Below are 15366 nucleotides of genomic sequence, written 5' to 3' on the forward strand. Positions count from 1 at the left end.
CTCATCTAAACTGGCAATAGTACCCCTATTGGGAAACAAAGAGTTCTAAATTATTTCCACATGGTCCATAGTTGGGTTTCTCCTGGGACTATCTGGAGAATTAAGGTAGGAAAGTTAATATTTTGGTTCTGCTCCAGATTGGCCTTAGTTACCTAAGATCTTTAAAACTACTCCAAGCCTACTACTCTCTTGGAGTCCTGTCCTATTTCAGTCTAGACCAGCCTTTTGGAAGGAAGACAGACTAGATATATGCCCAGGAAAATTTGTCACAGGCTTCTGACTTATTTGTGTAATTCTATATTTTTGTTCTTCAGTGTGAGCTAATTCCTGCAATTATAGTGCAGTTTCTTTGCCGTTGCTGCCAGAAGCTTAGAGATTGCAGCTATGACTTCAAAAATATAATCCTATCTCTGACTTCTCTCATAGTAGGATTTCCATGTAATCTTAATTAAGGCTACCTGACTTTGACTAAAACCATGTTCCTATTAGTATGTTCTTATTATGAGGAAACAAACTATATAGAGATGCATGTAGTAAATAAAACATAGCATAGAACCAATCTGCAACCTCATCTAGTCAGTCAGTACAGGCTAGTGATAGAAACTTTTTATTTTGATATAACTTCAAACTTAAAAGTTGTGAGATTAGTACAAGAACTCAATAATTTTCTTTATTGCTAGTTTTTTTCTTGTCCATAATCATACTTTCTATTTAATTGTCATTTCTCTTTCATTTTGATTCCTTGAGCTATTAGTTTTTTAAGCTCCTTATTTCAAGTGTACTATGAGATGACTGTGTTCTCTAATTCCGAACTCTTCTTTTTTTCTATGTGGGCTGAGTTTCCTGCATTAGTTTCCTGAGCTGTCTCTTCTCAATCCAAGCTTCTATTCTAGACTTAATAAAGTCAAAGCAACCTAGCAGGCCTTATTTGATGCTCCTTTCAATTTACTCACTTACCTTTTTCTCTTAGAATTATCTGTCTACTGCCCAGATTTACCCAATGGATCTATAATTCATTAATATTGAAAGTCTTTCTGTTTTCCCTGGAGGCACTAGAGGCATCTCTTAATTATCTATTAACAGTCAACCCTTAACAATTAGCTCTAGTTTTTTTAACATATTCACAGTCATTTTCCATGATTAAACAGTGGAACATTTGCAGGGAATGGCTAATAAGTATAACTAAAGGAGTATTATGTCAGTTTTTGAAATCAACTTAAGTGAAAGTTAGATTTATTAAGAGACAAAAGAGTAATCTGTCAAAGTAAACATTTTTCTCATTTCTGGAAAGGTGATGTTAAAGATTATCAAGTCATATGTGTACACAGTATTTTCATTTTTTTATAGGTAAAGGTAGTGGTATTTGATAAGACTGGAACCATTACTCATGGCACCCCGGTAGTGAATGAAGTAAAGATTCTGGTGGAAAGTAACAGAATATCACGTAATAAGATCCTGGCGATTGTGGGAACTGCTGAAAGTAACAGTGAACACCCTCTAGGAGCAGCTATAACCAAATACTGCAGACAGGTACATGTTTTCCCCTTGTTTATTAATGGAGTCATCTCCTATAAGAATTACCCAAGTCAAACCTAGATTGACGTTTGACTGTGATTTACATGTATAATTGATATGAGGCTAAAGAGACTTGTACAGGTTGTCTCTCAGTTAGAAATATATAATTGATGTATGACTCACAGTTACAAATGGAGGCTATTACAAATAATAGGTAAATGTACCTCTTCTAACTTACAAATTCAACTTAAGAACAAATCTACAAAACCTATCTTGTTTGTAACCCAGGGACTTTCTGTATTTTCTCATTTAATTTTATATGCTTTAGTTTCTTCATATAGACAAATACAATAGAGTGTGCATAGTTGACCATCTCCCTATATTGACCACCTCCCTAGTTAAGCTAATTTTCATAGACAGGACATGCACCACATGTACATATCAGTACAGGAGGCCTAGCTCCTTATGTTGACTGCCTCTATATGTTCACCAGTATGTTACAGTCTCTTGAGAGGTAAATTTACAGAGGTTCTACTTTATAAAGATGAATACAGAAATTAAATGTAATCTTATCACACAGATAACTCCTTTTAAAATAAAAAATGAAAAGTATTACATATTTATGGTAGAAAAATTCAGATAGTTCAGAAAATTACATAATAAAATTGAAAACCACCCTGGGTCATCTCAACTGTAACAGCTTCTCCAAGATACATTGTCATGAACCTGTCTAAAGTCAAGACAAAGGATAAAATTCTGCAAGCAGCTGAGAGTAAGCACCAACCGAGGAGCAGAGACGTTAAGATGATAAGAGACTTTTCAACTGAAACTTTGCAAGCCAGAGAGCATGGTGATCTACCTTTAACATTCTTTTTTTTTTTTTTTGTAGAGACAGAGTCTCACTTTGTCACCCTCAGTATGAGTGCCATGGTGTCATACAACTCACAGCAACCTCCAACTCCTGGGCTTAGGTGATTCTCTTGCCTCAGCCTCCCGAGTAGCTGGGACTACAGGCACCCACCACAATGCCCAGCTATGTTTTTGTCGCAGTTTGGCTGGGGCTGGGTTTGAACCCGCCACCCTTGGTATATGGGGCCAGTGCCCAACGCACTGAGGCACAGGCACTGCCCCACCCTTAACATTCTTAAACACAATAATTTTCAGCCTATAATTCTGTATCCTGCTAAACTAAGCTTCAAAAATTGATGGAGAAATCAAATCTTTTCTGGATATAAAAGCACTGAGGCAATTCACCACCATAAGACCAGCTCTACAGGAAATAGGTAGATCTATTCTCAACATTGAACACCACAATGGACCACCCAAGTCAGCACCTAGAAGCTACAGGACAAAACTTAGCTTCCACAGTAGCACAAAGGATAAAACTACACAACAGACTTTCTCATGATAAGATGAATAAAAGTCTACCACACTTATCAATACTCTCAATAAATGTCAATGGATTTTTTTTTTTTTTTTTAGAGACAGAGTCTCACTTTGTCACTCTTGGTAGAGTGCCATGTTGTCATAGCTCACAGCAACCTCAAATTCTTGTGCTCAAGTGATCCTCCTACCTCAGCCTCCCGAGTAGTTGTGACTACAGGCACCTGCCACAATGCTCAACTATTTTTTCGAGATGAGGTCTTGCTCTGTCTCAGGCTGGTCTTGAACCCATAAGCTCAGGCAATCCACCCACGTTGGCCTCTCTATTGCTAGGTTTATAGTCATGAGATACCGCACCCAGCCAGTGTCAATGGATTGAATTCCCCACTGAAGAGGCACAGTCTGGCAAATTGGATAAAAAAAACAAAAAAAACCAAGCCATCCATATGCTATCTCCAGGGGATACACCTAGCCTTGAAGGAAAAACCAAAACTCAGGGTTAAGGGATGGAAAACAGTAGTTCAAGCAAATGGAAATCAGAAGAAAGGAAGGTTTGCAATCTTATTCACAGATTCAAAGCAACTAAAGTTAAAAGAAGGCCATAGGTGGACACTTTGTATCGGTCAACTGAACAATACACCAAGAAGACATCTCAAGTTTAAATATTTATGCACCTAATTTAAATGCTCCCAGATTTATGAAACAGACCTTGGGCAGTCTGGGCACTATGATATCCCATAACAACATAATACTGGGGACTCAACCTCCTCTGACAGAACTGGAGAGATACTCTAAACAGAACCTAAACAAGGATATAAAAGACTTAAATGTGACCCTAGAACAAATGGGATTAATAGACATACACAGAACATACCATCCCAATGCAAAATAATATATCTTTTTTTCTTATCAGCCCATGGCACCTAATCCAAAATAGATCACATCCTAGTATACAAATAAAACCTCAGCAAAATTAAAGGAATAGAAATAATACCTGTCTCTTCTGAGACCACAAAGCTTTAAAGGTGGAACTCAGCTCCCACAAAAATGTTCATCTCCATACAAAGATATGGAAATTAAACAACTTTATGGTGAATGATAGTTGGGAACAGAAGAGATAAAGGAAGAAATTGTTAAATTTCTCAAACATAACAATAATGAAGCCACAAGTTACCAAAACTGGGGGATACACCAAAACTAGTCTTAAGAAGAAAATTTATCACACTAGATGACTACATTTGAAAAACAGAAAGAGAGTGCATCAGCATACTCACAAATAATTTTATGGAATTGGAAAAAGAACATTCCAATCTTAAATCCAGCAGAAGGAAAGAAATAACCAAAATTAAATCAGAGATTAATGGAATTTAAAACAAAAAAGTCATTCAGAAAATTAATGAAACAAAAAGTTGATTTTTTAAAAAAATAAATAAAATAGATAAACCTTTGGCCAGACTAACTAGAAACAGAAAAGTAAAATCTCTAGTAACCTCAATCAGAAATAATAAAGGGGAAATAACAACAGATGCCGCAGAAATACAAGAGATTGGCTTGGCACCTGTACCTCAAGCTACTAAGGTGCCAGCCACATACACCAGAGCTGGTGGGTTCAAATCCAGCCTGGGCCTGCCAAACAGCAGTGACAGCTACAACCAAAAAATAGCTGGACGTTGTGGTGGGCGCCTGTAGTCCCAGTTACTTGGGAGGCTGAGGCAGGAGAATCACTTGAGCCCAAGAGGTGGAGGTTGCTGTGAGCTGTGATGCCATGGCACTCTACCCAGGGTGACAGCTTGAGGTTCTGTCTCAAAAAAAAAAGAAAGAAATAAAAAAGAAAAGAAAAAAAGAAAAAGAAATTCAAGAGATTATCTCTGAATACTGTAAGAAACTCTATACCCAGAAATTTGACAATGTGGAGGAAATGGGTCAATATTTGGAATCCTACACTCTCCTTAGACTTAATCAAGAAAAACTAGATATCCTGAACAGATCAATTTTAAGAACTGAGATCAAAGAAACAATAAAAACTCTCCCAATAAAAAAATGCCCTGGTCCAGATGGCTTCACACCAGAATTCTTTCAAACCCTCAAAGAAGAGCTTATACCCATACTGCGGAAACTATCATAAAACATTGAGAACGGTGGAATCTTCCCCAACATGTTCTATGAAGCAAACATCACCCTGATACCAAAACCAGGAAAAGACCCAACTGAAAAGGAGAACTTCAGACCCATTTTACTAATGAATATAGATGCAAAAATTCTCAACAAAATCCTAGCCAATAGATTACAACTTCTCATTAAAAATGTCATACATCGTGATCAAGTAGCTTTCATCCCAGGGATGCAAGGCTGGTTTAACATGCACAAGTCCATAAACGTAATTCACCATATCAACAGAAACAAAAACAAAGACCATAGGCTCCACTCAATAGATGCAGAAAAAGCATTCAATAAAATTCAGCATCCTTTTCTAATTAGAACACTGAAGAAAATAGGCATAGATGGGACATTTCTTTCTCTCCTCTCCTCTCCCTTCCCCTCCCTTCGGTAGAGTGCTATGGCGTCACAGCTCACAGCAACCTCAAACTCTTGGGCTTAAGCTATTCTCTTGCCTCAGCCTCTCGAGTAGCTAGGACCACAGGCGCCTGCCACAATGCCTGGCTATATATATTTTTTTTTTTGGTTGCAGTTGTTATTGTTGTTTAGCAGGTCCTGGCCGGGCTAGAACCTGCCAGCCTCGTATGTGGCTGGCACCCTACTCACTGAGCTACAGGTGCCAAGGCAGGTGGCACATTTCTTAAACTGGTCAAAGCTATCTTCAACAAACCCACAGCAAATATGGTGAATGGAGTAAAACTGAAAGCTTTTCCAAGTAGAAGTGAACAAGACAAGGTTGTCCTCTATCACCACTACTATTCAACATGGTGCTGGAAGTTCTAGCCAGTACAATTAGGCAAGAGAAGGAAATAAAGGGCATCCAAATGGGGGCAGAAGAGGTCAAACTCTCTCACTTTGTGGACGATATGATCTTATACTTAGACAGCACTAGAGACTCAACCCCAAGACTCCCTAAAGTGACCAAAAATACAGTAACATCTCAGAATATGAAATCAATGTCCATAAATCAGTAGCTTTTGTATATGCCAATAACAGGCAGGATGAGAGTCTAATCATTGACACAATTCCCTTCACAGTAGCCTCAAAGAAAATGAAATACCTAGGAATATACCTAACAAAGGAGGTTAAGGACCTCTATAAAGAAAATTATGGAACTCTAAGAAAAAAATAGCAGAAGATATTAACAAATGGAAGAATATCACATGCTCCCGGCTAGGAAGAATCAACATTGTTCAGATGTCTATACTTCCAAAAGCAATCTACAGATTCAAAGCAATCCCCATTAAAATACCAACATCATGCTTTCAAGATTTGGAAAAAATAATTTTCATTTTGTATGGAACCAGAAAGATCTCTGTATAGCTAAGACAATTCTTAGTAATGAAAAAAAAAAAAAAAGCCAGGGGCATCAGCCTACTAGACTTCAGGCTGTACTACAAGGCCACAGTGATCAAAACAGCATGGTATTGGCACAAAAATAAAGACATAGACATCTGGAACTGAATAGAAAACCATGAAATGAAACTAACATCTTACAGCCACCTAATCTTTGATAAACCAAACAAGAACATACACTGGTGGAAGGAATTCCTATTCAATAAATGGTGCTAGGATAACTGGATAACTACATGTAAAAGACTAAAACTGGATCTGCCCCTTTCTCCATTCATTAAAATTGATTCAAGGTGGATAAAAGATCTAAATCTAAGGCATGAAACAATAAAAATTCTTGAAGAAAATATTGGGAAAATACTTGGAAGTATCAGCTTAGGGAAAGACTTTATGAAGAAGACTTCTGTGGCAATTGCAACAACCACAAAAATAAACAAATGGGACTTAATTAAACTGAATAGCTTCTGTATAGCTAAGGAGACAACAACCAAAGCAAATAGACAACCTATACAATGGGAAAGGATATTTTCATAGTTTGAATTGGACAAAAGCTTGATCACTAGGATCTACAAAGAACTCAAGTTAATCAACATAAAAGAGTCAATAATCCCTAATATCACTGGTAAGAGAGATGAATAGAACCTTCTCTAAAGAAGACAGATGAATGGCTAACAAACATGAAAAAATGTTCATTGTCCCTAATTATTAGAGAAATGCAAATCAAAACCACCTGAGATATCATCTATGACCCCAGTGATAATGGCTTACATCACAAAATCTCAAAACTGCAGATGCTGGAATGGATGTCGAAAAAAGGAAACACTTTTCCACTGCTGGTGGGACTGCAAACTAATCTAACCTTTTTTGGAAGGAAGTATGGAGAATCCTCAAAGAACTCAAACTAGACCTCCCATTTGATCCTGGAATCCCAACACTAGGCATCTACCTGGAAGAAAAAAAATAATTTTATCATAAGGACATTTGCACTAGACTGTTTACTGCAGGTAAATTTACAATTGCCAAATTGTGAAAACAACCTAAATGCCCACCAATACAGGAATGGATTGCTAAGCTGTGGTATATGTATACCATGTAATATTATTCAGCCACTGAAAAATATGGAGACTTTACATCTTTTGTGTTAAAAGATGGAGGTGGAGCACCTCTTAGTAAAACTTCCTGAGAATGGAGAAGCAAGAATCCAATGTACTCAATTCTGATAGGAGGACAATTGAGGACCCTAGTACATGGTAGGGGTGGGGGAATTGGAGAACGGAGAGAGGGAAGGAGGGCGGAGGGTGGGGTTACATGGGGTGACACACCTCTTTGGGGTGGGACACAATTATAAGAGGGACTTTACCTGACAAATGCAATCAGTGTAACTTGGTTCTTTTTTTTTTTTTTTTTTTAAAGCCAAATTGTGTAAATAATTTTTTTATTTATTTTTTTTTTTGTAGAGACAGAGTCTCACTTTATGGCCCTCGGTAGAGTGCCGTGACCTCACACAGCTCACAGCAACCTCCAACTCCTGGGCTTAAGCGATTCTCCTGCCTCAGCCTCCCGAGTAGCTGGGACTACAGGTGCCCGCCACAACGCCCAGCTATTTTTTGGTTGCAGTTTGGCCGGGGCCGGGTTTGAACCCGCCACCCTCGGTATATGGGGCCGGCGCCTTACCGACTGAGCCACAGGCGCCGCCCTAACTTGGTTCTTTGTACCCTCAATGAATCCCCAATAATAAAAAAAAAAAAAAAATGAAAACCTCATGTTCTGGACCCTTCCATAATTCTCTCTCCAAAGTTGAACAACTATTAACCCATTGGCAGTCTTTTTTAAATGCCAGCTTTATTGAGGTATAATTAACATACTATAAATCTCACCCTTTCAGTAATTTTGAGTATGTTCACAAAGGTGTGCATCTATTGACATTTTTAATGCATATACCAACATAGGTGTATTTATCATTTTAAAATTTACACAGAAAGATTATACAGCAATCAGTCTTTGCTCCCTTGCTTTTTTAGTTTGTTAAATGAATTTTCCATAATAGGAAATATAGATATGTCTCATTGTTTTTAATGGATGTATTGTATCCTGTAGTATGATTGGTTTTTTGGCTCTTGAAATGTACACTGAAAAGAGATAGCTTTTGTAAATCTATCTCTACATTAAGTGCCTATTAATCAATTCCTAAAATCTAAGGATATATGCAATTAGATTTTGATGAATATTACCAATACCCATATCAGAGGCTATTATTAGTTTATATCTGCACCAAAAATTATGAGTGCTCATTTCTCTGCATTCTCACTCACAATTTATTTTTTCCAATTTAATAAGTGAAAAGTACTTGTTGATTATTCGCTTTGCACTTCCTTAATTTCAAATATTGACAATCTTTTTTGTATGTTTACTGGCGGTTTTACTTTCACTTTCTCTTAACTTGTATACTTGTATACATTGCCTATTTTTCCATAAGGTTGTTTGTCTTTTCCTCATTGAATCATATAAGTTCTTCATGAATTATCTCACATGAATTTTATACTTAAAATGTGGCAGTATCTACCATTGGTGTTGCAATTACTTTATTTATTCTTTCCTCTTTTACTTATTAACTATTACTGACCTGGCTTCTTTATATTCAAATCAGACAACAGAAAGGATGAAGTTATAAAGAGCTAGTAAACAATTATGACCCTCAGAATTATTTGGCTTACTAAGGATGCAGAACTAGACTGGAGACCACTCTGGTAACTAAAGGGCCCCATTATTTGTACCCTTTTCCCTGTACTAAATAGAAAACATGACTTGACTATATAATTAAAAACTTAATTTGGAATTCTCTACTGGAAAGGGGAGAGAATATTGATAAGCCTTTCACACTGTCTGTAAATTTTAAATTTTACACTCAATGCTCTGTTCCTTTGTCCTTATTAAAATCCACCATCAAGTAGGCAATGATAAGTGATAGTTTCATTCTAAGCATTTAGAATTAACCAGGCACTGCTCCTAGAGGTGTTGCATTTGTGTCATTATGTGGCAGAGAGAAGAGAGGCTATGTCTATGCTCAGTGTTCTGACTCATGAACATTTGAATGATTATTAGTCTGACACTTGGACAGAAGGAAAAAAAATAGAATTAACCAGGCATGTACCACATATCTAAACATTTATAATTAACCAGAAATAATTTTTGATCTTGCTGGTAGAGGATCTTGGATTATCAGAACAGCAGAGGAAATCCTTTTGTTTCTATTTATTAGGAGCTGAACACTGAAACCTTGGGTACCTGCATAGATTTCCAGGTTGTTCCAGGCTGTGGTATTAGCTGTAAAGTCACCAATATTGAAGGCTTGCTACATAAGAATAACTGCAAGATAGAGGAGAATAATATTAAAAATGCATCCCTGCTTCAAATAGATGCAAGTAATGAACAGTCATCAACTTCGTCTTCCATGATTATTGATGCCCAGCTCTCAAGTAAGCTAATTTTCTTTGTAATACCAATTATGGGACAGTTATAAATAGGTGACTGATGTTATAGTCCTGAACTGTTATATATGAAACAAAAATTGGCATCATAATTTCATTCCCTCAAATTAGTTTTACCATATGCCTTCTGATCACTTCACCTAAGTTGCTTAAGAACATTTTCTAACCATGCTCATTAACACCACCATAGGGTGAGGAGGGCTAGCCTTAGTAAATCTGCCATGATCCTTCTTTTATTTCTCATTATAACTACTCCAAACCTTTTGTACCTTTCATAAGATCCTGTGACTCCCCCACTCTTGTCCCCTCTGCAAAGTACCTTGCTTACTTATTCCTTTTTCAAAAAGAAGAGGCATCCCTTATCTTGCTTAATTAGTCCCTTAATCTTTTTTCTAGATTCTACCTTCTCTTGATTCCTCGGGAACTTCTTTCTCTCTGTTAGGTCCCCTTCCTTTATTTTTCCATCTCTCTTTCTGTATTAGCTTCTTCTAAATTTCTTCCTTCTAAATCTAAATCTATCTAAATAATTATATTTTCATGTGGATTTTGTCCTTTTCTATTAATATTATCATCTAGAGTTGATCTCTTTCCATCTGTTTTCCCATCAAGATTCTGTCTTTCTATTCTTTTATATCTAAGCCTCTAGAAAGGATAGTCTAGGCTTGCTGAATTCACTTACTGCACAAACATGCCTCAGTTCACTGCAGTCAGGCTTCTGTGCTCTTTACATACTCTCTCTGTACAATCTCATTCATGCTCATTTCTTATTCTTCCCCATGTAGGCTCCCACTATCATTCTAAAATCTGTATTTCTAGCCAAGACCTGTTTCCTGGGCTTCATGTCAATCTATCCATCTGCCCTCCCAAACCTACCTAAGTGTTTCAGCACCTCCCTACCTATTTATACCTGAGTGATGCTGCTAACATTCAACTCTGATCATGTCACTTTCTGACAAATACATTTTATTATGGTGGTTTATAGCCTATTTGTGAATCATGGACCTTTCATATGATGAAAGCTATGGACCTACCTCTCAGAAATTTTTGTTTCTCAAGGGGTTCACATATATCCTGACACCCATTCATGGATCTCTGCTAGTATTCCAGCTTAAATAGTTAAAGTATTAAAGTATTTCAGCTTTAATAGTTTTCATTCTCCTGTGGGACAAAGTCCAGTCTCTGTGGACTTCATTCAAGATCTGTTCCCCATCTTATCTTTTTCAGCTTCCCCACATGTGGTCTATTTTCTATTCATATCTAACTACTTACAATTCCTCCTTGCAGTGTATCATTTCCTGCTTATTAGATCATTCCATTTACTATTTTCTCTATGTAATGTCCTTGTCTGAAAATAACATCTACCTCATGAACATATGCTTATCTTTTAAGACTCAACTCACATCTCTCTTCAGTGTTTCCTTCACTGACTGACATGCATTGGCAGAGGTATTTGCTCTTCTTGAATCATAACTGTACTTAGTCTCTGTTATTGTACTATTATACTAGGTACAATGCATGATAACTATTTCTTTACCTGTATGTATCTGCTAGTCTGTGACTTCTTTATTATTTGTCTGTGAACTTCTAGTATAAGGCACACTTATACATTGGAATTCTTTCAACAGTTTTTATTGAGTACCTAATGTGTGTCATGCACTGTTCAAGGCACAAAAGTATCACCAGTGAATAAGATAAACAAAGTTACTGTATCCTGTAGCTTACATCCTTTGTGGGAGAACAAAGACAGTGAACAAATAAATAAGAAAATATAGTGATATACAATGGAGATAGTGCTATGGAAGAAAATGAAGTGGGGTCAAGAGTATAGCGAGTGCTGGGAATACTGAGTCCTATTTCATATAAGGTAATCAGGGTAGGCTTCACTGAGAGGGTGTTGTTTGAGCAAACACCTGAGGGGGTGAGGGAGAAAGCTATGGTGAATATCTGTGACAAGAATATTCTAGGCAGGGGGAGTAGTAAGTGCAAAAACCTTAACTCTGGAATATGCTTGACTTATGTGAGGAACAGCAAGAAAAGTTTGGCAAGAACAGAGTAAATGAGTGGGCATGGGCTAAAAGACAAGTCAGAATGGTTGTAAAAAAAAACTTTGCTTTTTACCTTGAGATGAGAAGCTATTTGAAGGTTTTGAGCAGAGGAAGGACAAAATTTAATTTAATGTTTTAAAAGTATTATCCTGGCTGCTTTGGTAAAAGTACGCTGTGGTGGTATGGGTGGGGCAAGGGCAGAAGCAAGGAGACGAGTTGGTGGGATATTGGTATAATCCTGGTTAAAGGTAATGGTATCTTGGTCCAGTATAGTAGAAGTAGTAAGAAGTGGTGCAAATTCTAGATAGGTCTTGAAGGGAGAGCTAACAGATTTTCTCACAGATTGAATACGGGAATATGAGAGAAACAGAGATCAAGAATCATGCCAATCAAGGTTTGTGGCCTAAGCAGTTATAAGGATGGTGTGACCATTTGAGTAATATGAGGAATACCCCATGAAGGACAATATTGGGGAGAAGATCAGGAGTTCAATTTTATACATTGTTAAATTTGAGTATTTATTAGATGTCTAAGTGAAGATGACATAAATGGAAATATTAAATAAGCAGTTGGCTACATGAGTCTGGAGTTCCAGGAAACAGACTGGTTCAGAGATACATATTTGAGAGTCATCTGCTTATAGATCCATGGTGTCCAGTATAGTAGCCACTAGTTACATGTGACTATGTAAATTGAAAATAATTGACCAATTCACATTAAACTTAAAATGCATATCTTTAATTGTACTAGTCCCATTTCAGTGCTCAATAGCCACATGTGTGTTAGTAGCTATTGTATTAAACTTAGCAGGTATAGACCATTTCCATCATCTCACAAAGTTCTGTTGGACAGCATTAATATAGATGGTATTTAAAGCTATGAGACTGGAGAATATCAGCAAGATGTCAGAATAGATAAAGAGAAAGAAAGGGTTAAGAACTGAACCCTGCAGAGCTACAAATTAAGAGGTCAGGAGGGAGATAAGGATGGATCAACAAAGAAAGCCTAGAAGGAGTTGGGATCCAGGAGATAACTCATATAACTCATACCAAAGTGGTATCCTACAAGCCAAGTGAAGAAAGTATTTCTAAAATGAGGGAGTGAACAACTGTGTTAAATGCTGGTATTAGGAGAAGTAAGATGAGGACTGAGAATTAACCATTAGGTTTATTAAAGTAAAGGTCATTGGTATACTGTACGGATAATACATTAGAATAGTAGAGACAAAAGCTTTAATGGAAAATAGAAATATTTGAATTGGAGACAGCCAATAGAGACAATGCTTTTGAGAAATTTTGCTATGTACAAAAGCAGAGAAGTGTGGTAGCTAGAGAATTAGGTGAGATCAAGAGAGGTGTTTTTTTGTTTGTTTTTTGCTTCTTTTAAGTTAGGACAATGTACACTAGAGATAGAAAAGTTGATTATACAGGAGGGAGAGAAGATAATTTCTGGAAATGTGTTTTAGATTTAGGCAAAGTTGGGGGGATCTACTAGTCAAATAGAGAGGTTAGCCTTAAATAGGAACAGTGTCAGTTTAGCCTTAAATAGGAACAGTGTCATTCCATAATGAGAGCTTGTGGAAGTTATCTTCTGATTGCTTCTATTTTCCTTCTGAAGTAGGAAGCAGATTCAGCATGTAGTATGATAATGGGAGAGAAGAAATTGGAGATTTGAAGGGAGAAGATAAGATGTGAAATAGCTGTCTAGAAGAAATGGTGAATGAGACCAAGTGTGGTGGCTCATGCCTGTAATCCTAGCACTTTGGGAGGCTGAAATGGACAGATTGCTTGAGCTCAGGAGTTCTAGATCATCCTGAGCAAGAGTGAGACCCCATCTTTAAAAATAGCTGGGTGTTGTGGTGGGCACCTGTAGCCTCAGCTATTTGGTAGGCTGAGACCAGAGAATCACTTGAGCTTTGAGGTTGCTGTGAGCATGGCACTCTACCAAGGGCAACATAGTGAGACTCTGTCTCAAAAACAAAACAAACAAACAGAAAACAAATAGAGAATGAATGGATTAGGGAAATATAGTTGAATTGCCAGACAACACTAAGGGCCTAGTTAAAGCTGTTGGTCACAAGTTTAAAATGAGACAACATCATGGTTATATGTTTGCGTTCAACCACATTCAACTACAGTAAATATTTGAATTTAATTGAATTGTCGTGGAAGGTCAAAGGGAAAACCTCACCAAGAAGGTATCATTTGAGATACTTTACTAAGAAGAATATGTTCCAGCTCCATCTATGTAATCATAAAAGAGGTAAAGTCTCCATCTTTTTTAAGGCTGCATAGTATTCCATTAGAGGGAGGGTTAATGGGGGGACCACATGTATGGAGCATATTGCAAGGGTAAAAGTCAAATCTATCAAGAATAGAACATAAATGTCTTAACACAATAAGTAAATGAAGTGAAGGCTATGTTGATTAGTTTGATATAAGCACTCCAAATTATATAAAAAATCAACACATTGTACCCCACAAATGCATAAATGTATTCATGTTCTACGTGTATATGACTTAATGAAAGCAAAAAAATTAAAAAAACAAAGTATCATTTGAACTGCTCTTGAAAAATATGATGGAGTTTGCTATTTGGAGAGGAAAGGGCATTTCTGGTGAAGGCAGCAGTATATGCAAAGTCCCAGAGGCATGGGAGAGCAGAACATATTCTTATAAGTTTTTAAAATCACTATTGTAGGCTGTGTCCTACCAAAAATACAATGTAGTGACTGTGTAGGGTTTTACAGGAAGAACTTGCTTCATGGGATTATAAAGATTAAATGAGCTCACTGAATGTTATTTCTGTACTTATTTTCAGATGCTGTTAATGTTCAGCAGTACAAAGTCCTCATTGGTAACCGGGAGTGGATGATTAGAAATGGTCTCATCGTTAATAATGATGTAGATGATTCCATGACTGAACATGAGAGAAAAGGTTGGACTGCTGTATTGGTGGCAGTTGATGGTAAGGTTTTCCATAAGTATACTATGATTTAAAATTATGATCCCAGTTATTGTTTTGTGTATTTTTGAGAGACTTCTGAACTATGAGGGTTATTCAAAAGCAGTTAGAATGAAAAGTGAAAATGTTAGCAACACATGGTTGTTACATATTAGTTTAAAATTCTCTTGCATTTGCCTGACTTTGTATTTTCTTCCCTGGCCTATGTTTTAAATAAAAGCTAATTAAGGATTTTTTTAAACCTAAACATATCAGTAAGTAAAATAACAGCAAAATAAAATAATTTTCATAATCCCATCATTGTTACACAATGTCAGTTTTAATTTCATATATTCCATTTCTAGTTTTGTTGAAATATATATATAATATATATATACATATATGTATATTTACAGAATTATAGTAGCAGTATATATGATATTTTTAGTGGGTATATTTTATTGTATATAAGTTTTACCTCA

General features: G+C 36.6%; 1 protein-coding gene and 1 non-coding gene across 3 annotated transcripts in view; both read left to right on the forward strand.

The window, feature by feature from the left end:
- The window catches only part of ATP7A (ATPase copper transporting alpha), a 219408-nt gene that overhangs the window by 186888 nt on the left and 17154 nt on the right, over positions 1 to 15366 (forward strand). For both annotated transcript variants that reach the window (XM_053579634.1, XM_053579635.1), the window contains 3 exons: positions 1348 to 1530; positions 9668 to 9884; positions 14762 to 14908. In XM_053579634.1, the coding sequence (XP_053435609.1) occupies positions 1348 to 1530; positions 9668 to 9884; positions 14762 to 14908 (547 nt within the window). The remainder of the gene's footprint in view (positions 1 to 1347; positions 1531 to 9667; positions 9885 to 14761; positions 14909 to 15366) is intronic.
- Positions 9408 to 9519, forward strand: LOC128578858 (small nucleolar RNA SNORA17). Its single transcript, XR_008377959.1, has one exon. It is a non-coding gene; the product is annotated as a small nucleolar RNA SNORA17 (small nucleolar RNA).

The sequence above is a fragment of the Nycticebus coucang genome, chromosome X (genome assembly GCF_027406575.1).
Source record: "Nycticebus coucang isolate mNycCou1 chromosome X, mNycCou1.pri, whole genome shotgun sequence".
Lineage (NCBI taxonomy): Eukaryota > Metazoa > Chordata > Mammalia > Primates > Lorisidae > Nycticebus > Nycticebus coucang.